Below are 24,058 nucleotides of genomic sequence, written 5' to 3' on the forward strand. Positions count from 1 at the left end.
ATAGATTGGTCCTCCAAGTCAGCCCCAAATTGGTAACGCCATCTACCTAAATTTAATTTCATTTTTTTTTAAAGAACTATAGGGAGAAATAATATCAAGTTGTTAAGTATATAAATTACATATTTAAAAAAAAAAATTAAATATATGAATTTTGTAGTCAAATTCAAGTTACCTGGTTAAAAAATTAATCAGACAGTCCGATACAACTTCTCACCAAATAGTGGACCGTTACACCACCATAAACATGTTCCAATTTATAAATGAATGCATATTTGGAATGCTTAGAATATTTCGGATTTAATCAATATTTTTTCATATTTTTTTGGCAAAAAAAAAAATTTGCGCCGTTACGGGCCGTTACGCCTCCGTATCGCCGTTACGCCCCCGTATCCGTATCGGTTTCGGGGGGTACCGTTACGCCAACCGATACCGATACGGGACACCTTGGTACCCACTAACAATTTCACTCAATCCTGTAGATCTATTGACTGAACTGTTGTAGGCAAACTCGACTATAGGTAGAATCAAATCTCAAGTTTTCACATGTTCACCTACCAAGCATCGTAAGAGGTTTCCAAGGTTGTGATTAACCACCTTAGTTTGGCCATCAATTTGGGGGTGGTATGCAGTAGAAAACTGCAAACGTGTTCCCATCATGTGTCATAGTGTCTTCCAAAAATACCTAGTAAATCTGACATCACAATCAGACACTATGGTCTTAGGTAAACCCTGGAGATGGACCACACCATCGAAAAAGATCCAAGTAATATTAGACGCATCCGAAGTTTTAGAACATGGGATGAAATGCACCATCTTAGAGAAGCGGTTCACAACAACAAAAATGGAATCGTGCTTTTTAATCGTCTTAGGAAGCCCAAGCATGAAATCCATACTGATGTCTTGTCACGGAGCATGTGGCATAGGTAATGGCATATATAATCCAGAAATTTTCTTTTGCTGTTTCGCCATCTGACACGTTCTATATTGCCCTAAAATTTTGGCGACATCTCGCTTGAGACTTGGCCAGTAGAAACGATCCTTTACGAGTGCAATAGTCTTATCACGGCCAAAGTGGCTAGCTATTCCTCTTGAATGAAGCTCCCAGACGAGGAATTCATGGAGAGACGTATGGAGAATACATAAACGATTCCCTTTAAAAAGGAATCCATCTCTCAACATGAAATCCCCCGCACTTTGCTGATTACTCGAGAGTGACATATAAGTGCCCCCCAAAATCTGGACATGTGGGGTACTCGTCTCTTAGCTGCTTAAAGCCGACAACTCCTACACTCAAAGAATTGAGTAACGCCACTTTACGGCTAAGGGCATCGATTGGTTTATTCTCTACTCGGGCCTTGTGTTTCAAGACAAATGAATACTCTTGAAGGAACGCAACCCACTTAGCATGCCTTGGGTTAAGTTTCTTCTGGGAGTGAAGGTAACATAAGGCCTCATGATCAGAGAATAAGACAAATTTCTGTGGTAGGAGGTAGTGGCGCCAATGTCTCAAAGACTACACTACCGCATAGAATTCCTTATCATAGGTAATTTTTGTTTTGCCTCATTCAGTTTCTCACTGAAACAGGCAACAGGATGACCCTCTTGACTTAGGACTCCACCTATACCAACACCAGATGCATCATACGCAACTTCAAAGACTTTAGAAAAGTCGGGAAGGCACATGACGGGAGCTTCGACCATCTTGCCCTTAATTTCTTTGAAAGCCTTAACTGCGGCTTTCGACTACACGAATTCTTCTTTCTTCATACACTCTGTAATGGAAGCCATAATCGTGATAAAACCCTTAATGAACCGATGATAGATTGTGGCTAAGCCATGGAAGCTTCGCACTTCATGGATGTTCCTCGGTTTAGGCCAATCAACTATGGCCTTGACTTTCTTTGGGTCTGCACGCATCTCTTCTGCTGACACTATAAACCCTAAGAACATAACCTGACTGGACATAAACGAACACTTCTTAAGGTTAGCGTATAATTTCTCCGCCCTAAGGACGCTACAAACCAACTTTAAATGTTCAAGGTGTGATTCTCTAGTGGTGCTATAGATTAGGATATCGTCGAAGTACACTAAGAATTTTCCCATGAGCGGTCTCAAGACCTGGGTCATCACCCGCATGAAAGTGCTTGGTGCATTAGTCAAGCCAAAAGGTATAACCAACCACTCATATAGCCTGTCCTTCGTCTTGAAGGCTGTCTTCCATTCATCACTGAAGCGTATACAAATTTGGTGATATCCACTCTTGAGATCTATTTTGGAGAAAATGGTGGATTTAGCCATCGTGTCTACCATGTCATTAAGCCTAGGCATGAGAAGCCTATACTCGACCGTGATTTTGTTGATGGCTCCATTGTCCACACACATGTGTCAAGTGCCGTCTTTCTTAAGTGTCAGTAAAGCGGGTACGGCACACGGGCTCATACTCTCCTGGATGAAACCCTTTCGCAGGATCTTATCTACCTGCTTCTTCAACTCTGCATGCTCTGTAGAGTTCATCCTATAGTGAGGAAGGATTGGTAGAGTCGACCCAGGGATAAGATCAATGGCATGCTGGATATCCCTCATGGGTGGCAACTCATCTGGCAAATCCTCGGGGAATACATCTCTGTACTCCTTTAAGACTGGGGCTACCTCTTGTGGTAATCCTACTGATACGTCTAGTGTAGCCTCTCTAGCCACTAAGGCTTACACCGTAGAATCCTCCTCAGTCTCTCTTTCAAACTCTTTAGCTGTGATGATGTGGAGATACTTGGGTGTGGATTTCCTCACTTCTTTAGGCTCACTAGCCTTCTCACCTTTTTTCTATGCAGTGTTTTGTGGTGGCATAGGATTAATTTTGATCTTCTTGCCATTATGCATGAAGGTACATGCATTAGAATGGCCGTAGATCGTGACGTCATTATCAAATAGCCATGACCTGCATAGGTTGATGTGACCTACATCCATGGGCAACACATCACACCATAGGGACTCCTTATAAGACCTGAACTTGATGGGTACAAGACATTGATGGGTGACAGGAAGGGAAGTCTTGTCTACCCATGAGACTTTGTACGGGTCAGGATGAGGGGTGGCCTCTAACTTTAGACAGCCTAAGGTGCTAGCGGAAATTACATTCTGGCAACTCCGACTGTCTACTATCACCTTGCAATTTTTCTCACCACACTTAGCGATCATGTAGAAGATAGTGTTGCGACGCCAGTCAACACTACTTCTAGTCTGGGCTAACACACACCTGGCAACTGCTAGTGTGGCATCATCACCAACCTCATCCTTATCACTCAACGATCCTACGGGTTGATATTCTTCTACTTCAGAGTCGCCCTGATCATACTCGTTATCCTGGGAATCGCCAATGACTAAGGCTTTTCCTTTGCTCTTAGTGGGACACTGAGTTGCAAAATGGCCAATATTTCCACATTCGTAACATCGCACATTCTGTCCTCCACTTGGACCAGCACTAAGGACGCCTTTTCCCTTGTCATCCTTAGGCCTAGGCGGAACATTCGCTTGTGCCCTCGGTTGATTCCCAATGTTGGGTTTAGTTCCTTGAGAACCAGTTCTAACATTAGTCTTGGGAATCGAACCGTCTTGTGACAGGAGTCTTCAGATACCGCTCTAATTCCTGCACCGCTTGGTACATCTCGTCCAAATCTGTCATTGGACGGACCCAAAGCTCACGCTGAAGATTCGATCGAAGGCCCGTCTTGAAATGCGTGAGTGTTACTAGAGGGTCTTCCTCAATGTCACATCGCATTATAAATTCAAATTTTGCTATGTATTCCGCGATAGGCATGGATCCTTGGCGTAAAGCTTTGGATCAAGATGATATTTGTGTGCTCTCTTCATCTAGTTGTTTATGACCTTATCAACATGTTGGATGACAAATAAACATCTTGGTGGAATCCATGAAGTTTTTAATGGTGAGATGTTTGTGAGAAATCCATCATTTTAGACCATGATACAAAAAATGAAGTTGATGCAGGACAATTAACCACTTGCTCTAAAGCTCGAATTGTTAGAGCATTGCGAATTAATCCATTTATCTCATAGCCTAGGCTCCACATCTCATAGGTTAGGACCTTGGCCGAACCCCCCTCGTGGGCCCCAAATTACATGGGTACTGCCTCACACAAACCACCCGCCTCACACGGGCCGCCCTCCCCGAGTGTGCCCTTGCATCCCACAGGCAACCCCACTTGAGCCCGGTGTGAAAATGCCCCTGCATTAATCACTCCTAGTGACGAGTTTCGAACGCGAGACCTCACGCTCTGATATCAATTTGATGCATGACAATTAACCACTTGCTCTAAAAGCTCGAACGCCACCCGCCTCACATGGGCTGCCCACCTCGAGTGTGCCCCTGTATCCCACAGCAACCCCACTTGAGCCCGGTGTAAAAATGCCCTTGCATTAATCACCCCCGGTGAGGAGTCTCGAACACGAGGCCTCCTGCTCTGATACTAATTTGATGCAGGACAATTAAACACTTGCTCTAGAAGTTCGAGCTTTTAGAGCAAGTTGTTAATTGTCTTGCATCAGAAGTGGATCCAAAACTCAAGTGGACCACACGGGAGGAAGGTTTTTTGTCCACAAAAGTTTTGTCAAGCGGATCCAAAACAGTGACCATTGTTGAAACATTAATATGGCCACAAAAGTTTTGTATCAGTCCAAGTTTTTTCTCTTTTCACTTTGTTCCAATGTTGATGGCCTTATAAACGGTTTGGATGGCATATAAACATCAAGGTAGAGCTCATGAAGGTTTCAACGGTAAACATTTCTTTATCTAATTTTCCCTCTCATGTGGGCCACTTAAGTTTTGGATCTGCTTCATTTTTAGTGATGTGTCCTAAAATGAGCTCACAAAATGGATGGACGGGTGGATTCACTAACATCACGATATACCCCACTTAGCATCATAGCATGGGAACTTCCTGCAAAACCCTTTCGCTAGAAATCTGCATCCCACCGTGATGTATGAGACTACATCTATGCCGTCCTTATTAAAAGCTCATTCTTGGACATGATCCGAAGCAGATCCAAATATCAGATGGACCATAGTATAAGAAACAGTGGTAAATGACCGTAAATTTTTTTCCTGTGGGCTACAAAAGCTTTGGATTAAGATGATATTTGTGTGGTCTTTTCATCTTGGTCTTTTTGACCTTATTAACAGTTTGGATGACAAATAAACATTCTGGTGGAATCCATGAAGTTTTTAATGGTAGGGATTAAATCATGATTGTTTACAAGGGCAAATGTGTTAAATTAACATATTTCAAACAATTCAAACGTTTGTTAACAAACAGGTTGTTCTAGATTTACTGCTAATTTTCTGGCTTCAAATTCTGACTTTAGATTCAGATTTCAGATTCAGACTTAGGACTTCAAATTTAGCAAACATGCCCTTAGAGTTTAGGCATGCAAGGAATCATGTACTCAAATGAGGCCAGAGTCTAGATAGTTTCCTAGGATTAGGATTTTTTAAGTGAAAGAAGCTTTGAGAAAGATGAAGACAAGAAAGGCCTTGGGACTAGATGGTATACCAATAGAGGTTTGGAAGTACATGGGAGAATTGGTCTATTTGGTTGAAAAGTTGTTCACTAAGGTGGTAAGATCATAGAAAATGCCTGATGAATGAAGGAAAGGTAATGTGGTATCTATTTATAAGAACAAATCAGACATAATGAGCTGCACTAACTATTGTGGGATTAAATGTATAAATCACATTATAAAACTTTGGAGAGAGTGAAGAAAATTAGAAATCGGTGACAATGTCAAATTTACCGGTTTATTTTATGTCACTGTTTAAATGGTCAAAATCGGTGTTGGATAGATTGGAGAAAATTAGAAGTAATTTCCTATGGAAGGGAGCAGAAGGAAAGCACAAATTTCATCTTATGAAGTGGGAGGAGGTGTGCAAGCCTTGGGATCAAGGGGGCTGGTTTGAGAAGCTTGGAGAGGATAAATGATGCATTGATAGGGAAATGGGCGTGGAGGTTTGGGGAGGAAGAGGGGTCCCTTTGGAGGGAGGTAGTATGTAGAAAGTATGGGGTTGACGATGGGGGATGGTGGACTCGAACATCATTGATGTATAGATCTTCCTTAGTGTGGAAAGCTGTGGCTTCGGTTAGGCATAAGGTGTGGAAAGGCGTCGGGTTCTCTTTAGGGAATTGGTTGAAGATAAAGTTTTGGGATGATATTTGGGTGGGGGATCAAAAGTTGGGAGAGCAATTTCCAAGGATAGCTAGGTTGGCCTTGGGGGAGGGGATTGTAGTGGCTAGCTGCTTCTCGATACAAGGTGAAAACTCCATCTGGGCTCCTTCGTGTAGGAGGAATTTGCATGATGACGAGGTTGAGGAGTTTGCGGGTTGCTGGCCCATTCTTCATAAGGTGAGGTCGGTGCTTTCAAAACTGGATTCCTTGCCATGGCTGAGGGATAGATCTGGTAGATTTTGGTCAGATCCCTCTACAAGTTTTTGGAGGAAGGAGGTACAAATAGTGGGGTAAGCCCGCTGACGGAAGTTTGGCGCTACAGTGTGCCTTCAGAGGTGGCGGCGTTTCTGTGGTTGGTAGGATGCAGCAATGTTCTGACAGTAAATAATCTCAGGAAAAACGAAGATGATTCTTCTGAACGTTTGTGTGATGTGTTTCAAGGGCGAGGAGACGATGGATCACTTTTTTTTTAATCCATTGTACTTTGTGAGGCTGATGTGGTATAACATCTTCAACCTCTTTGGAGTATCGTGGGTTTCACCAAGTTCCATTGGCCAATTCTTTTTTATGTGGCACGTAAGCATGCATGGGATCACGGGTCAGAAAGTTTGGCACCTTGCAATGTTGGCAGGGTTATGGTTTGTTTGGTTGGAAAGGAATAATAGAACTTTCAGGAATCGTTCGGGTTGAGTTGAGTTAAGTGTTCAAGAAAGCGAAGCTTCATGTTATTCAATGGGCAGTGGCCACTAAGTTTGTTGCTCAGTTTCTGGCCAACTGGGCAGACCTTTGAGTGTCCCTGGAAGGGTGTATAGTTTTCTCTTTTTGTTTCTTCTCGCTTCGGCCTTTTTCTCTATAAAATTCTGTTCTTATCGCTCAAAAAAGAAGAAGAAATAATCCAAAATGACCATTTTCGATATCTTAGGTCGATCCATAAATCATGAAAGCAAAGAGATTGAGAAGGATGTTGCTCATAGAATTGAAGTCGTTTGGATGAAGTGGAGATGTGTCTCTAGAGTTTTATCATTAATGTGATCGCTGCACGCTGCATACTAATCCAACTGAAGGGGAAATTTTACAGGATAGCTAATAAGACCTGCCATGCTTTATGGGACAGAATGTTGGGGCAGCTAGATGTGTAGCTGAAAGGAGGACGTTGAGATGGATGAGTGGCAACAAGGAAGGATAGAATTAGAAATGATTGCATTCGAGGGAACTTAGGTGAAAGGATGAGGTAAAGTAGACTTTGATGGTTTGGCCATGTGCAAAGGAGACGAAGAACTGCACATGGTAAGAGTGAGTTGGTTCTAGTTGAAGACTCCAAGAGAGCAAGGTGAAGGCCCAAAAGGATGTAGTTTGAGGTAGAATGAAAAGACTTGATGACCTATGGTTTAACTGAGGATATGGTCCTTGATAGAGTGGAATTGTAGAGCAGTATTCATGTGGCAAACCCCAATTAGTTGGGATAAGGATTAGATGACAGAGACGATGGCGATGATAGGTTACTGGTGAGGCCTGTAAAATGTAGTAGTGGCAAAACATCATTGACTTGAGTGTGGAATCTAACCTTGTTTTCGTACTTGTGGAGAAAGATACTAGTGCAGAGTTTTTGGGTTTGTGCATAGGCATAGCCAAGATCAAACTCCAGATATAGATCTGTTAGTTCAGCCTAGGAGAAGATCATTTGATTTAACCTGGGAAATATCTTCAGATTTTCAGTGTTCTTTCATATCGGAGGATTTAGGGTTTCTACAAATAAGAACTTGCTCTATTGCCATGTTAGACCTGCTCTAACACCATGCTTAAAATGATTGAAGGAAGTTAATGCAATTGGTACGATGCGATGGTACAATTTATCAAGAAAAGAAAAGGATATGATGTGATATCATACAGAACATCCATCTGAATTCCACTATCATTACGTGGATATGCCACTGTGATCTGTCAATCTAACAAGCCGGTACTAAGTCCAGATAAAGAATGAGGCTGATTTTGATGTCAGGCAGGCTGCCGGTTGCCAAATTTTTGCCAAAAAATTTGAAAGCTGACTGGGAGAGGGCTGTGATGGTGATGACCTTCTAGGAACCTTTCTATCAACAAATATCAAAGATATTTAGAAATCTATCAATTGCACAGAAACTCCATTATGCCTCGAAACCATTCACCAATAAGGAAACTTAGGAAAATCATATCTTCTCCAAATGAATATCGAATGACATGATCCTAGCTATCCATGTTTAGTCACTTCCATTTCATGACTTGTTATCTTTGAGAAAATTTGAAGTCTGAACTAAGAGCCGTGATTCTTCTTCTAGTGTCATCTAACAGATTTTCTTCTACTCAACAGATGACTGGCTAGGTAAGATATTAAATTATGTCAGTCTTAGTAATAGGGAACTTTCTCAGACCAGAGTAGGGGAAGAATTGTAAGTGGATCCAATGTCATTCGATTGCAAATCAGGCCATGAGTATTAAAAGTCAATTGGACTATGGGCCACATTGATCTAATCAGATTGCCTATCTAATGGTCCAATTGCTTTGTGAAGGCCACACGAACAATTGGATGGTTCAAATAAGAAACTGATTGGACTGCAGAAGCCCACAAGTCCATCCGGACAAGCATTATATACAAACCATAGAGCATGAACAAGGGTTTGTACAAGTTGTACAGCCCACTATAACCATATGGTTGGGTAGATGCAAGTCTTTGGGTAGAATTTGGACTCTTTGACATTGTTTCCACATTGGGTTAATCTTTTTCTTCTATTGCAAGTTCCTGTGTTTCCTTATTGAGTTAATTCTTCTATTCTATACAAGTTCTTAGGATTCCTTCGAGACAATTCAGGAAAGAAAGAAGAGATTAATAGGCTTCAAGCCTTGTTTTTTTTTTTTTTTTTTTTCATTCATTTAAAAGGGATTTGTGTTGAAAAGGTAGATATAAAGCCACATGGAACTACATAGACATGTCCCAAACTATTTGTTTGAAATAATGCTCCTTTGCCTTTGTTTTTTGTGATTGGAAGCATATTCTTGAGGTGAGACTCTTACGGAAACCCTTTGGGGGAGTTTGCATTAGGTTTTGTAGTGCATATTCCGGAAGTGATGGGATTTAATCTTGAAATTAGTTGTTCATTCCTATTCATGTAGATTTAATTCCATCTTAGTTGCCTCATCTATATTTTGTATTAGAAATTTAGAACAAGTTCCATCTTGGGAATTGCTTTTATTTATTTTTTGTTCACTATATCCAATCCCTGCCCTAACCCTAAATTCCCTCAATTTCCCCGAAGCCCCACAAAATTCCCTAGCCCTATACCGAAATTTCCAATTTCCCCAATTTCCCTAACCCTAGACACTAATTCCCAAACTTCTACATAATGTCCCCATTCTCAATCCCTGTTCCTCAATTCTCAAAATTCCCCTCAATCTAAAACCCTAAATCTCCAATTGTCCCTAAATTTGCCCAACCTAAACCCTAGTTGTTCACTTTCTCTGCGTTTTAGGTTCAATAATACCCCAAACTAAACCATAAACATCAATTTCTCCCAATTACCTAACCCATGCAACCATACAACTCCAGCTCCATACATAGCCCTGTTGCATCCTTATACATCCCTAGACCTTTCAAAACCCTATTTCATGTTCAAACATCACCAGTTCTACCCTAAGCCAACCCTAAACCAACCATCATACCCTGAACAGCCCCAACATCCATAAATCCTAGCCCCCTTACAGTTCCCAATTCCCAATTTATCTTTTTTAAACAGTCCCTAAAACAGAAATTGTAGCCTATTACTGCCGCAGTTCCTATGGTCATAATGTTACTCCATCCAAAACTCTAATTGCAGCCCTATTATGTCCCAATTCCCAATTCCCAAACCCTAAATCCTATCTACATCATCCCAAGTCCAACCACATATCATAATCCAACTTTCCCAGCCAAAACAGCAGCTTAAGCCTTCTCCACTGCCAAAACCGTCAACCATAGCTCTATAGTCCCTTAGGCCACCTGCATCTCATCTATCTCCTCCAAACTTCAATGACAACCAATTTCAGCCCAAACATTAAAGAGTCCCCTAATCAATTCCCGAACCAGTTATCCTTCTAACCTGTTCCCAATAACATATGCAACTTGTCCACTTTCAACGAACAATACCCCACACATAAACCTGTCCCAAAACCTGTTCAAAATCAACCCATTTTTAACCTTAACCTAGCCTTTAAACCTGCACTGGGACTATCCACACATTGTCCACTTTTAGCCTAAACCCAGCACCCAAAATCTGTCCAGCAGCTTGTCCCAGAATCTCAACCCATCTTTTGACGAGCTTGACCTGGCTTTGGACTGGGCTTGGATCTATTAGCTTGGTCCATGGGCTGGGCTTGGGCCTCGGCATAGCCTGATCAATTTTTGGGACGGGTTTGGGCTCAAGTAATTGCAGCTCGACCTAGCCTAGCCTAGCCTAGCCCCGCTCCGCCTAACCTGACTTCTTATGTACATGTGCTTTATGCTACGAATATGCCATTCTAATGCTCGATTAGGCAACCCATGCATCTTGAATGTTTACATTAGAAAAGGGGAATAAGATTCTAGGTAGAGAGGAAGAAGGGGAAGAAGAAGAGAAGAAGAAAAGAAGAAGAATAGGGGAGAAAATGTTAGGGCTCTAATCAACCCCCTTTCTCTTATTACAAATAGGCCCTTATTAGACCACATATTACATAAAGCCCTTTAACTATATTCTTAACACTCCCTCTCAAGCCGAGCATAGATATCTATCATGCCCAACTTGCTAAGAACATATTCCCTTGGTGAGAATGTCAGTCAGTTGAGTCTTAGTTGTTACAAACGGTATGCAAAGATCTTGAGAGATGACTTGTTCATGAATGAAGTGCATGCCAACTTCAATGTGCTTGGTATGATCATGCTATACTGGATTTTGTGCTATGCTAAATTGCTAATGGTTGCCATGTCATCACAAAACAACTTCATAGGTGCATCTGCCTTGATTCCCAAATTACAAAACAGAATTTTCAGCCACAACACTTTTGCTACACCATGTACCATAACCCCGTACTCTACTTCAGCACTAGACTTTGCCACCACAGGTTGTTTCTTGCTTCTCCAAGTGACCAAATTTCCTCCCATGAAAGTACAATATCTTGTAGTCAACTTTCTGTCATCTACACCACCAGCCCAATCTGCGTCAGTGTAGGCCTCCATGTGCAAATGTCCATGATCTACAAACAAAAGTCCCTTACTAGGAGATGCCTTCAAATATCTTAAGATTCTTTCAACCGCCTAAAAGTAGGGAACCTGTGGAGCTTGCATAAACTGACTTACCACATTTATTGCATATGCTATATTAGGTCTGGTGAGAGAAAGAGTAAGTCTGCTAAGCAACATCTGATACATCTTTTTGTTTAGTAATAAGTCCCTCTCACTTAGGCTCAGCTTATGATTAGGATCAACATGAGTGTCTGCTGGTCGAGAACCTAGCTCACCGGTCTCCTTTAGTAAGTGTAAGGTGTACTTTCTCTGAGATACAAACATACCCTTCTTTGATCAAGCATCCTTTATACCCAGAAAATATTTCAAATTTCCTAGATTCTTAATCTCAAGCTCTTTTGCAAAAAATAATTCTTCAAATTTTGAATTTCCTGAGAATCATCTCCAGTCCTCATAATATCATCCACACAAACAATCAAAATTGTAGTCAACTGACCCTGTCGCCTCACATAAAGTGGATAATCAGTGTGACTCTGGGAATAACCAATCCTTTTCACAGCCATCTCGAATCAAGCCTGGGGAGATTGTTTAAGTCCATAAATACTTCTTTAACCTATTGACCTTTCCCTGACTGTTGGAGAACATGAAACCAGGTAGAGCAGCCATACACTTCCTCCTTCAAGTCTCTATGGAGAAACGCGTTCTTCATATGTAGCTGATACAATAGCCAAGAAAAATTGGCCGCAAGCGACGGTAGAACCCGCATGGAGTTCATCTTGGCTAAAGGTGCAAATCTTTCCTTGTACTCAATCCCATACGCTTGAGTGTATCGTTTAACAACAAGCTTGGCTTTATACCTTTCAATTAATCCATCCATCTTGTGTTTAATTGTGAAGACCCATCTGCAACCCATTGGCTCCTTTCCTTTTGTGCAAATCTATCAATTTTGATGTGCCATTTTTCATCATTGCCCTTATCTTTTCCATCACAGCCTCACACTACTTTGGATTGGAGACCGCCTCTTGGAATCTAGAAGGCAAAGAAACAGAACAAACCAAAGATAAGAAGGAATAATAGGAAGGAGACAAGGTTGCATATGAAATAAACTTAAATATAGAATGCAAATTACATTGGCGCTTTCCCTTGCATAAGGCAATGAGAGTACTATCAGAGGAAGAAGGAACAAACAAAGGAGAATGATTACCTGATTCCAAGCAATCAGAATTAGTGGGTAGGTGTGTCGCCGTGATCACCCCCTTTTGGCATCTTGTGTAATTTGCAGTTGTTTTTGCCTTTAAGTGTTGGGCTGCATCAGTAATAATATTAGTAGGCTATGTTGGACTTACTAGAGCAGTAGCCGATGGAACAGGAACATGAAGGGGATAAATTGGAGAAGGATGCTTCTCTTCCAACTCACTAAGCTCCCCCTGAAGAGGGGTAGGATTACGAGAAAAATAAGATATGGACTCGAAAAAGGTGACATCCGTAGTGACAAAACATTTTCTGAACACAAGATCAAAATACTGTCCCTTTCAGGCGGAGGGATACCTCAGAAATACACCCTGAATTGCTTTTAGATCTATCTTGGTTTGTTTTTAGACCCAAGACATGAATGAAACACACACCCCCAAGTACGTAAGGTGGAGCAATGAAAGATGGCTAATCCAGACAAAAGGGCCTGATGTGGGGACTTCAACTTCAATACCCTGGATGGCATACGAGTAATAAGATAGGTGGCTGTAAGCACTGCATCAGCCCTAAAATGCTTTGGAATGTCCATCCTATCAAGAGGCTCTTTTTAACTTCAAGAAGATGACGATTCTTGTGTTTTTCCACTCCATTTTGCTGAGGAGTGTATGGACAAGAGCTTTGATGAATCATCCCATATTCTTCTAAATAATCCCGTAATTCACCTTCGAAGTATTCTCGAGCATTGTCTGACCAAAATATTTTTATTTTCTTATCTAACTAGTGAATACCATCGTATGGAACCTTTAAATAATATGCGACACTTCATCATGAACCTTCATGAGATGCAACCTGGTGCAGTGGGGGAAATCATCCACAAGAAATGAAATATTGATAGCCATCCATGGATACAATGGGAGTAGGTTGCCACACATTATAATGAACAATATGAAACGGAAACAAACTTTTATTAAAACTTGGGGAAAAAGTTGATCTACAAAGCTTGGACAACTCATAAACTTCACACTGTAAATTATTACTCAAAATTGACTTAAATGAGTTTGGAAATAATAACTTCAATGACTGAAAAGACATGCTCTAAACAACTATGTCACAGCTTAACCCGAGCATTATTATGATCCCTACTAAGATTACAATTTGATTGCAAGGTTGAAGAGCAGCAATATCCATAAGGTAGAGACCATTCACTTCATGACCACTCCCAATCATTTTCCCTGTCACCAAGTCCTGGAAAACATAGCAGGTAGGGAAAAAAGTTACGCAACAGTTCCAATTTTTGGTAAGGCTACTCACAAAAAAATAAATTTGTGGATAAATTTGGAACATGAAGAAGAAAAGATATAGACAAGTGATCATTAAACTCGATATCATCCTTCGTAGAGATAGAGGATAGGGATCCATTAGCAATTCACACTTCATCTCTTCCAGAAGATAGATTGTATGATGAAAAGATGGACGATAGACCTCTCATGTGATTAGACACACCTAAATCAATGATCCAGGCTGGGCATGAGGAATAGCAAACAAGGTTAGCAAATGCATGTACCTAGCTGTGCGAATGAATTAGAAGCATATAGACCTTCCAATTGGGAAAGTAAACGACGAAGGCAGTCCAATTCTGTAATAGATAACTGTTCGAGGTTGATGAGGGCGGTCTAGTAGGAGGGGCTGATGTGGAAGAAGAATTAGCGCCCGAGAAAGGAGGAGCAGAGATAGCAACAAACAAGGCCATTGGGGGACTGTCCAGAATGGTTGAATTTTGTTGATTTACTGTGAAGATTCCAACAAGTCTCCCGTGTACTGCAGGTTTTCCTACGATGGTCACATCTCAACTTATCCTTCTCATCAGGTGCTCTAGTCTTCCAATTGGATCATTTTCTACCCATAAAATAACGAAAAGTGACTGCAAAAGCTGAATGATCATTGTTGGAAGGGATTGCAACTCGTTGCTTGGCTTTCTTTTGGCTTTCCTTGCTCTGAACTGGGAAATAAACTTGGTCCAATGTGGGCAGCTTATCTCTCCCCAAGATTTGCACTTGTGTCCATTCATACTCATAGTTTAAACAAGCTAAGGAATCGAATATGCGATTCTGTTCAATTTGTTTTTGATGTCTCTCCCTATCAACATTAGTTTCCCATTCTAATAACTGGTGATAATCCAACTCTTCCCATAGACCTTGAAGAGTGGAAGAATAAGGAGCCAAACTCTTCTTCCCTTGACGAAGGGTGTCAATATCCTAGTGAAGTTGTTAGACACGGGCAATATTCTATTGTTGGGAATAAGTTCTGGTAACTTTATCTCAGACTTCCTTGGATGTCTATAGGAACAAGGATCCTCTACTGATATGAGGTTGCATGGAGTTAAGTAGTCAACTAAGCCAAGACATCACCTTTAAGTTCTCTTGCTCCCATTTCACATTCCTTAGTTTTTCTTGCTTGCAGATGTACATCTTGGTGCATTGAGACCCTTCAATGAAATTAGTGCCATCCAACTTTTTAGTTGTAATCTACACACTAGGGTTGTTAACATAACCACCTATTGCAAACATGGAATTTGAGGCCCCAGGAATATTGGAAGAAGCATCTGAACCATTGGGAGTCAACATCTCATAGAAACAACTCTTCCACCAAAATATTGCAAAGATACTACTAAAAATGAATGAGGTAAGGGAGGGGGCGGCAACTTAAAGACCTAGAAAAACTTCAGTACTCCCGTGAAACTCCTCCAAATCGAGAGAGACCAACACTAACGGCTAGAGAAACTCTGTAGGTTTATACGTTCATAGCCCATATCAAAATAAATAAATAAATAAAAATCTTTGTTTTGAAGAACAAATCAAATAACAAAAAACTATAACTTTTTTTTTTTTTCTTATTCAGAATTTTAGGAAGAAAAGGTCATCCCACCTTTAAATCTTCGTTAAATTTACTGAAACTTGGCTCAAAAATCCCAAAAAGTAGGCCGACCTAGATCCTATACTTGTCAGGCCCAAAGCATGTGGCTGTATGACTGCCGATGTCAGCCGTACGCAATGGTGTGCCGTAAAGGCTGTTACGAGGCTGTAAAGGTTGTTATGTGAAGGTAATGGTGGCAGCTGTTACACGGTACGGGGTTGTAACGGTTGTGACAACCGTTATGGCAAAAAGGACCTATAACCGTCATTAATGGCTCGTTACACTCCTTGTAAAGGCCGTAATAGCCCTGTAATGGTTTGTTAAGATGCAAATATAGTTTTTTTGGATTCGTTTTCAACGTTATGAGGTATCTACAAGTTTTTTTGGGCTTTTTTTTTGCCCTTTTATAAAAAAAGAAACCGTAATAGCCGTTACAAACTTGAATCGTAAAGGTAACATTGGTGGCCGTTATGGCCACCATTACCATTACAGAATACATTGCCGTACACATAGATATGAATATTAGTATCGTATCGGCCGATACCGTTTCGATACGAGATGATATGTGATACGGAATCGCGTTGGGCTGATACGAAAAAATTGACTCGTATCGGCCTATACCGGTCGATACAGGGCGTATCGGCACCGATATGGCTAATACATACTGATATGCCCATCAAAGCCCAATTTTGATTTTTTTTTTTTTCATGATGTCACCCATGTTTCATCTTTTTTTTTTTTCATTTAAATCATGGAAGAAGCTTGAAAACTCATTTAAGGCTAAATCTAGACCTATTTTGGGATCAAAACCAATGATTTAAGTGGGATTTGACAAATCGAAGCGAAGTGGACCATTATGGGAAAAATCGGAAGGAAGGGTAAACCTTCACTTTCTTTTCGATATTTTCATCGTTTTTTTTTTTTTTTTTTGTTTTGTTTTTGTGTTGTTGTTGTTGTTGTTGTATTTCAATGTAATTGGCCGTAGTTCACCAAATTATGCTTGATTTGTGTTCAATTAGGGTTGACCTTCAACAAGTCAAACCAACAAACAACATTCTCATCAAAGAATGGTCTGATACACCATCATATGCATGTCCAAAATACAAAAAAAAAGAAAGATTGATTCTTGAATATCTTATTATTATCTTTTTCTTTTTTCCCTGATATTTTCCTTAATTCTTTGGCTTAAAAAAATTCTAATTGATACGGGCTGATACGACCCTCCTATCGATACCCAACGTCGTATTGTATCATTTTTCTGCTGGGCATTATGTCGACCAATAGCGACATTCAGAACCATGGTGGTTGTACAGCCCTATGAAGTCCCTAACTGCTATAGGAGCCTTAGGATGTGGAAAACGCAATTGATTCCTTTCTCTAATACCAGGTAGAAAAGTGGAATAAGATTCTAGGAAGAGAGGTAGAACAAGGGGAAGAAGAAGTGAAAGAAAGAAGACAAGAAGAAGAAAAGAGGAGAAAATGTTAGGGCTCTATTCAACCCCTTTTTTCTTATTAAAAGCAACTTAATTGAAAATTACAAATAGGCCCTTATTAGACCACATATTACATAAAAGCCCTTCTAATTATATTCTCAACATTGACCATTGGTTTCATTCCCAAGTACTTTGTGCATGAGTGGCTTGATCAACGTTTGTTTTTTTTTTTTTTAAATTATTATTATTATTATTTTATATAAAAATAAAAATTAGAGCAGTGTGTTTAGTGGATAGATTAGGAACATTCAAGTGGGAAATAGGATTTTATCAATTTTTGGATGGGTTGGGTCAGGCCCGAGCCCAACCAAATTTCCAGGCTTAGGCTTACTATGCTAGGCTCGTATCGGGCTTGGGCCTTCTGTGTCAGGCTGGCCTATGCTGGGCCTGACCCAAACCCGGTCTGTTGCCATTCCTATTCTGAACCTTCAACAGCCCTAAAACCATTATCTCAGTTTGCCTAACCTTAAACTGGTAGCAAACTTCTGATGCCTACATGTGGTGGGGCTTCTTTAGTCGTATGACAGCGGAGAAGAGTAAAGTGAGATATGAGGATGATAAAACCATAATGGAACAAATGGGTGCCACGAAGCAGCAACAAACAGAGCAGATAGCCTCTTTGAAACGTCAGCTGGATGCTCTGACATGTTGGTTGGATGCCACGAATGATCAGATGACTGTTGTGGAAGAGAAAAGCAAGAATAGTACAACTCCATTCCACAGGGCAATAGAGCAAATAAGGAAGGTCCTAACCTGCAAGTACAAGTAGAAACGGGTAGTGTCTCCCTGGACAGCCCACAACTAATACCAAGGGCCTGGGTAGAGTTGAAGGAACATATGGCTATGGATATGATCCTCCACCTGTATTCCTTTCCCCATGTTATCATCCACCAGGACCATGTAGGCCAATGCCTATTAGTCCTACCATCCCTTTGCTATATTATCTTGGGCATGGTTATTATGATGATGTTGAAGAGTGGAGTTAAAAGACTTCTTTTGGGAAACTAGATTTGGATGCCTTCCTGATTGGCTACGATCGTTGGAATTATTTGAGATGGTATGCTTAAAAATGGCGAGCTGAAAATACATTTTGCTAGGACGAAATTGAAAGGATCAGTTCCAAATTGGTGCAGCAAGCTAGACATCCTCCCGTGAGTTCTGGGGAGCAGATTAGAGGCGAACTGTAAGAAATGTTCTTGTCCTGGATTATGGATAGGCTCACATTGACGGACCTATTCTCTGTGCCAAAGTAACGTAACTGTGGAGGCATGTATAGATTATGATCTGATGATTTGATGCAAAGAGTCAGTGAATGGGCGACAAGCTGTGGCCCATTATTGCAATGGGTTATACGGATAGATTTAGTGGTAGATTAGGACAGTGATACGTCGTTGCCTAGAGGCTTACCAAATTTCCCTACACACCCAATCACAGATCAGTAGAATGCTGACAGGTGTGGTAGATTTCAAGCCGGGGTTTGTGTAGTGCCTAATTTCAATCCCCCCTTGAACAATTGCACCCCACATACCTCCGCATAAGATTCCTACCAATAGTGGATTGATCAATGAACATGTGGATGTATTTGTTGATAGATAACCAGATGCAGGGCCAACTGAATCCGAAGAACAGTTGATGGATGCACAGGCATAAGGGACCAATGGATTGGCCAGCACATCTACTGTTGGATGGGTACTTGAGACAGCTGAAGTTACGGACAACTCAACAGTCCTGTCAATGAATTTTAACAAGGAATATGCTGAAGTTGAGATGGATATGTTGATCATATCTTAGTGATGATCAGATCAGTCAGAAAAGAGACTCATGGAAAAACAGAAGACAATGATGATCTCGATTTGAGAAGGGGCAGAAGATCTAGCGGTGTAATCTGGAGCCCAAGGATGATCAAGCCAGTTTGACAGCTAGGCCTCCAGGCTTCATCCTCAGCTCCAGCCATAACCTGTGAAGGAGAGAGAAAAAGACAACCTGGTGATGGATAGATCATGGATGGCAGCTATCAACCCGAGGACAATTTCCTCTTGAAGCCATGGTAAGCGGATGAATCCAGGCCATACATCAGGCTCCACATGTTGATTCAAAATTAGGTGGAGTCGGATTGGACTTTAGACCTCACTAGTCCAATCATTGTTTCAGGCTCCAATACCAGTCATTGCTACAAATAAGTTTTGTACAACAGTAGAACTTCGTATAGCCATACAGATGGCATCCTCAGCTCCAAGTCCAATCAGTGTTTCAGGCTCCAATATCAGTCAGTGCTACAGATGACAGTTTTATACAGCTTTAGAACTTCATATAGCCATAAAGATGGTGTACAAAGGTCATGAGTGATACATGAGAAGTAAAGTAAATATTGGACTCTATTTCAGTATCCCATGTCCATCAATTAGCATTAAAATGGGCCTGAAGATAATTTGGTTGTATTTTGGGAGGGTATTCACGGCTGTGCAATAAATAATTACCGCTTAAAGTCTCTCTCTCTCTCTCTCTCTCTCTCTCTCTCTCTCTCTCTCTCTCTCTAATAACTTGCAAACTGCATAAAGTTCCTTACAGTTGATGTATATGTAATTGAAAGTAGCTAGGAAAATTTGGAGTCTTTTGAGTTCTTGATTTTAGGTCTTTGAGCAGAAAGAACTCCTTAAGAGTTAGAACTAGCATGGATTCTCTCTAAGCTATCTTTTAGAGAGAGTTTGGGAAAGTTTCTCTAGAGAACCAAGGGTTCTTTCTTTCTTTCTTTTTGCTTCATTAATTGTGCAACCAATTTGGTTGCTTACTGCTTATGCTTTTTAACATTAAATTGCAAGAATGTACTTGTTGTCTATAAAAGGAAGCCATGTGGAATTATGTGGGTTGTTTGACTAAAATTGAATATTTCTTCACTTGGTAGCGGTTTGTGGTATTTGGGGCTGAATTGGTCAATATCAAGTGGAATTCCTGCATGTGATCTCTTGTTAAGATTCTTAGTGGAACTTGTTGTTTGAATCCGGCACGTATTTTCATAATTTTGCAAATGGCTTTCCCTATGCTTCTAGTTACATCATGTATCTGCTTACATTTTGAAATAGATGCTTCACTGTTCCCCACCTTAATTCCCTCTCCCTTCTGCTCACGCCTTGTGTAGCCATGTACATGCCTGAATCTGAGTACCTAAACCACATCAATAATTGTATTTGGCTGTTTTATGAGAATAAGCTGTATTTATGAGAGAATATTGAGCTAAAATTAACTTTTTAAAATGCTGTGAATAAAAAAGGTGCTTTGTTTGATTTTCACATAGAGATTCCTGATCTCTGCATTCATGCTGAATGCATCTGAAGTTAGAATGGTTATCACCCGTTTACTTTCCTTCTCAGCTTGTACAATGTCCTTCCATTTTGACGAATTTTTTACACTGTTTCTTGCAGGATTCTCTTGAGAAGAAAAATGATGAATGCAGAAATTTCTTCAGTCGCTTGAACGAGTCATTGTCAGTTTGGGGAAGCAAATTACCACTGGCTGCAAGGTACTTATAATCCCTCGTCTCTAATTAAGGTCACTGTCAACAGGTGTGGCTGGTCTGTGGGGTTTTGTGCTGGCATTCCTCTTGGAATGTTTGGTCTCATTTTTACATCCATGGTCCAGGCATGCTGACAAGTAAATGTGCTTTGGTCATGATGCATCCAAGCTAAACATCATACATGTGCACCCACGAAGGTCCAAATTGGACCTCACACGACACAAATGTGATTTTCCAGTCCGTATAAAACATCTGATTGGACATTGGGGCCCAAAGATCCAATCTGATGGTTCTTTATATAAACTGGTTGGATTATGGGGCCCAACAATCCACGCGTACCACTTGGTGGTGCTGTTTCCAATGGATCATACAGGCCTTTTCATGGGGTGTATAAACCGCACAAGCCCAATTCCATACGGTTCATGCATATTAGTTTCCTAGATGGTTTGGATTCCTTATTTCTAGTTGCGTAGTTGTATTGGGACTGTAGTTTGTTTATTTGATCTTGTTTTCTTTTCTTTATTGCAATTAGAACTAGAAGAGGCATAACTGGATTGTTTGAGGAAACATTATTTGGGCCAATATGTGATTCTCAAGAAGTTTCTAGAAAGAAACTTCTTAGCCAAGGTTCTCAATCGATGGCTTAGTGCCTTAGTGGTAGATGCACCACCGCATTTCCACAATGAGGTCATGGGTTTGAGTGCCCATGTAGTGTGTGTGTGTGTGTGTGTGTGTAAAAAAAAAATAGAGCAAAGCTTTACCTCATCTTTAAAAAAACTTATTAGCCAATAGAGATTAGATAAAGGACTTCTAGAGGGTTCTTTCTATAAGTTTCTCAAGTCATGGCTAATGGAAAATGTGTACCACGACAGATCCAACCACAGATTTGAACAGAACTGAATCGAGGATCATGAATGAATGAAGATCTAAATGTAGATATGATCTTAGGACACCCAGATCCATAGCTCAACTGGCAGACTGAGTGGAGATACCTCGTTTCAACACTTGAGGTCTTGGTATTGATCCCTAGCGGGGGTGGCTAACATGGAGTGTGTGTACTGACATGGGTGTGTACTAACAACCTAACCCAAAAAAAAAAAGAAGAAAAGAAAAAAAGAAGAAGATATGATCTCAGGTCAATGGTACCCTGGTAATTGTGAATTGATGCTGATCTATTGCATGGCCCAGCTCTTTCTGTCAATCTGATATCTGGAGTGCTTACTCAGCCCAACCGAAGTACAAATTAATAATCTGAGGCGTAGGTCATGCAGATCAGTGGATCTGATAGTATCAAAATGGTGCAGTATACTGCAGTCCGAAGTGCAGTCACCAACTCCAAACACAGCTCTGATGTACCAAATGTTCCAAATGCAGATCTGGTCACAAATCTGACAATATCATGAAATGGATTTGAAACATGGATCTGAAAATAAAGTCTCCAACTAAGGGATCTAACATAAATCTAATTCTAAGGGTTGTATGGTTATGACTTGGGGTGGAAAAGGGGCCGATGGATGTTAGGTTTGGGATCCCACAATTAAGATGCAGGAGGGTTGACTGTGGTTTACTTGCCCTAGATCTAGAGAGGGGAAAATGATAGGTGCAGTTACAAGCTTGATGTGGTCACACCTTTACAATTGTAGATTGTGGGGTTGTGGTTGATGGATGGTTAATATTCAAGGTAGGTCTAGGGTTTTAGGGTTTTGGATGTTGATGGGTTGGGCTTGAAGATGGGACTGCTAGGGTAACTCTCAAATGCGACTAACACCATCTGTCACTAGTGTGCACATGGCACCCATCCGTGTGATCATGTGGGCCCCACTCGGCCCTCTGCTTGCATACATGTGGCCATGAGAGCTTGTCTGCATCATGGTGGTACTAAATAGTAGACTTGGTGCAGCAGGTCCCTCCTTTAACTCTGTGCAAGCAAATGAAGGCAAGGCGGAATCAGAGGTTTCTACCCTTGGATTACGAGGTTTCATAAGATTACGAGGTCTCATACAGAAATCTCTTCTTGTTGCAATATGGTGGTCTCACTGCGAAGGAATGCACGTAGTTCTTTGATTGTATAACTTTATGTGAACTTATGGAGACTGCCAGACAAGCAGCAATTGCTGCTGCAATGGGTTGTGAGCCGATATTCAGGAGTAGATGGTAGAAGTTGGACCACATAGTGTTCAATAGGCTTATCAGATATCTCTGGTAGCTCAGGAGCATGAGAGAGGTTGTTGCAAGGCATTACAACATCTAAGCCAAGTGGTATCTAGCATCACGTTCCACCCCAAGTAGTTTACATACCATAGCCCCATGTACCTATACTCAGTGATTTACGTATCGGTATCGATGCATGTATCACACCCTTGGGATATGGAATCATATCGGTGTCGCATGGGAAATATTGCATGAATCCCAAAATATATCATTGTTTTTGGGAAACTTGTCAAATTTTTTAATAAAACTTTAGGGGATTTCAAAAAAGACACTATTATACACTTAGAACTCAGAAGATCACAAATAACAAGTGCACATAATAAGTTTTCTTTATATAGCATCCTAAATTATGTGTTGTTTAACGAAGTTTATGCAATTATATTCAAAATGAGTTAAGATAATATATAAATCATTGAGGGTATGTATGAAAACACAACCAATGCAGTGAAAAATACATAAATATTAGGAACAAATAAACAATTGGTCAATGTAACTTTTAAATTTATTTTTTGATATTTTTTAATTAGTTAATTTTATTTTTTTTCAAAAGCTTCAAAAAGTTTCGTCAATTTTAGGTAAGCCTCCAAGCACTCTTTCATGATATAAATATTTCTACACTTTAATTGCAAGTTAGATGGGGGAAATCAGAAAATTTTCAGATTTTCCCCAAATTCTCCCATTTTCCCCAAAATTGAAAATCAGGGGTCAAAATCCATGATTGAGTATGCAAAATATGCAAAGTCATGGGTTACTAACTTCGTTCATAGATTTCAAGCAATTTAAACAAGAGAAAATAGTTTAAATTAAAAATAAAAAACTCATTAATTGGGTTTCCAGTATCACATGCTTTCCAATCTCAATTTCTACACCCAAATCCGCTTTTCTCTCAAACAAATAAAAATGATTGGTTGAAATCTCCTTACGAATGTAATCCAACAAATTTTTTTTTTAAAGATTTTTTTTTTTTAATTTTTTTAAATTTTTAAATTTTTTGTTTTGTGCGTGTGGCAAATTTCCCATTTTTTACGTTAAGGGAACTAATGCAGGTGCGATATTGTTGATATGCATTGCACATATCAACAATATCAAGCATTTTATAATGGATATATTTTGATCATCATAATGTATTGAAATATCATCGATACATTGTGAATATATCGCGATATTTTGACTAGCAGTGTGCAATACTGATAGTATTGGTCTTCATTATCGATATTTAAATCATTGGTTGTACTCACTCCTTGAGACAATCGTAACCAGCATTTTAAATATCAATATTAT

The 24,058-nt window shown here is 40.3% G+C and overlaps 1 protein-coding gene across 1 annotated transcript in view; it reads left to right on the top strand.

The window, feature by feature from the left end:
- The window catches only part of LOC131243273 (nuclear pore complex protein NUP96), a 50,195-nt gene that overhangs the window by 11,333 nt on the left and 14,804 nt on the right, over nucleotides 1-24,058 (top strand). Inside the window, exon 5 of the mRNA XM_058242498.1 lies at nucleotides 20,475-20,572. Coding sequence (XP_058098481.1) covers nucleotides 20,475-20,572 — 98 coding nt within the window. The remainder of the gene's footprint in view (nucleotides 1-20,474; nucleotides 20,573-24,058) is intronic.

This window comes from Magnolia sinica, chromosome 4 (assembly GCF_029962835.1).
Source record: "Magnolia sinica isolate HGM2019 chromosome 4, MsV1, whole genome shotgun sequence".
Classification (NCBI taxonomy): domain Eukaryota; kingdom Viridiplantae; phylum Streptophyta; class Magnoliopsida; order Magnoliales; family Magnoliaceae; genus Magnolia; species Magnolia sinica.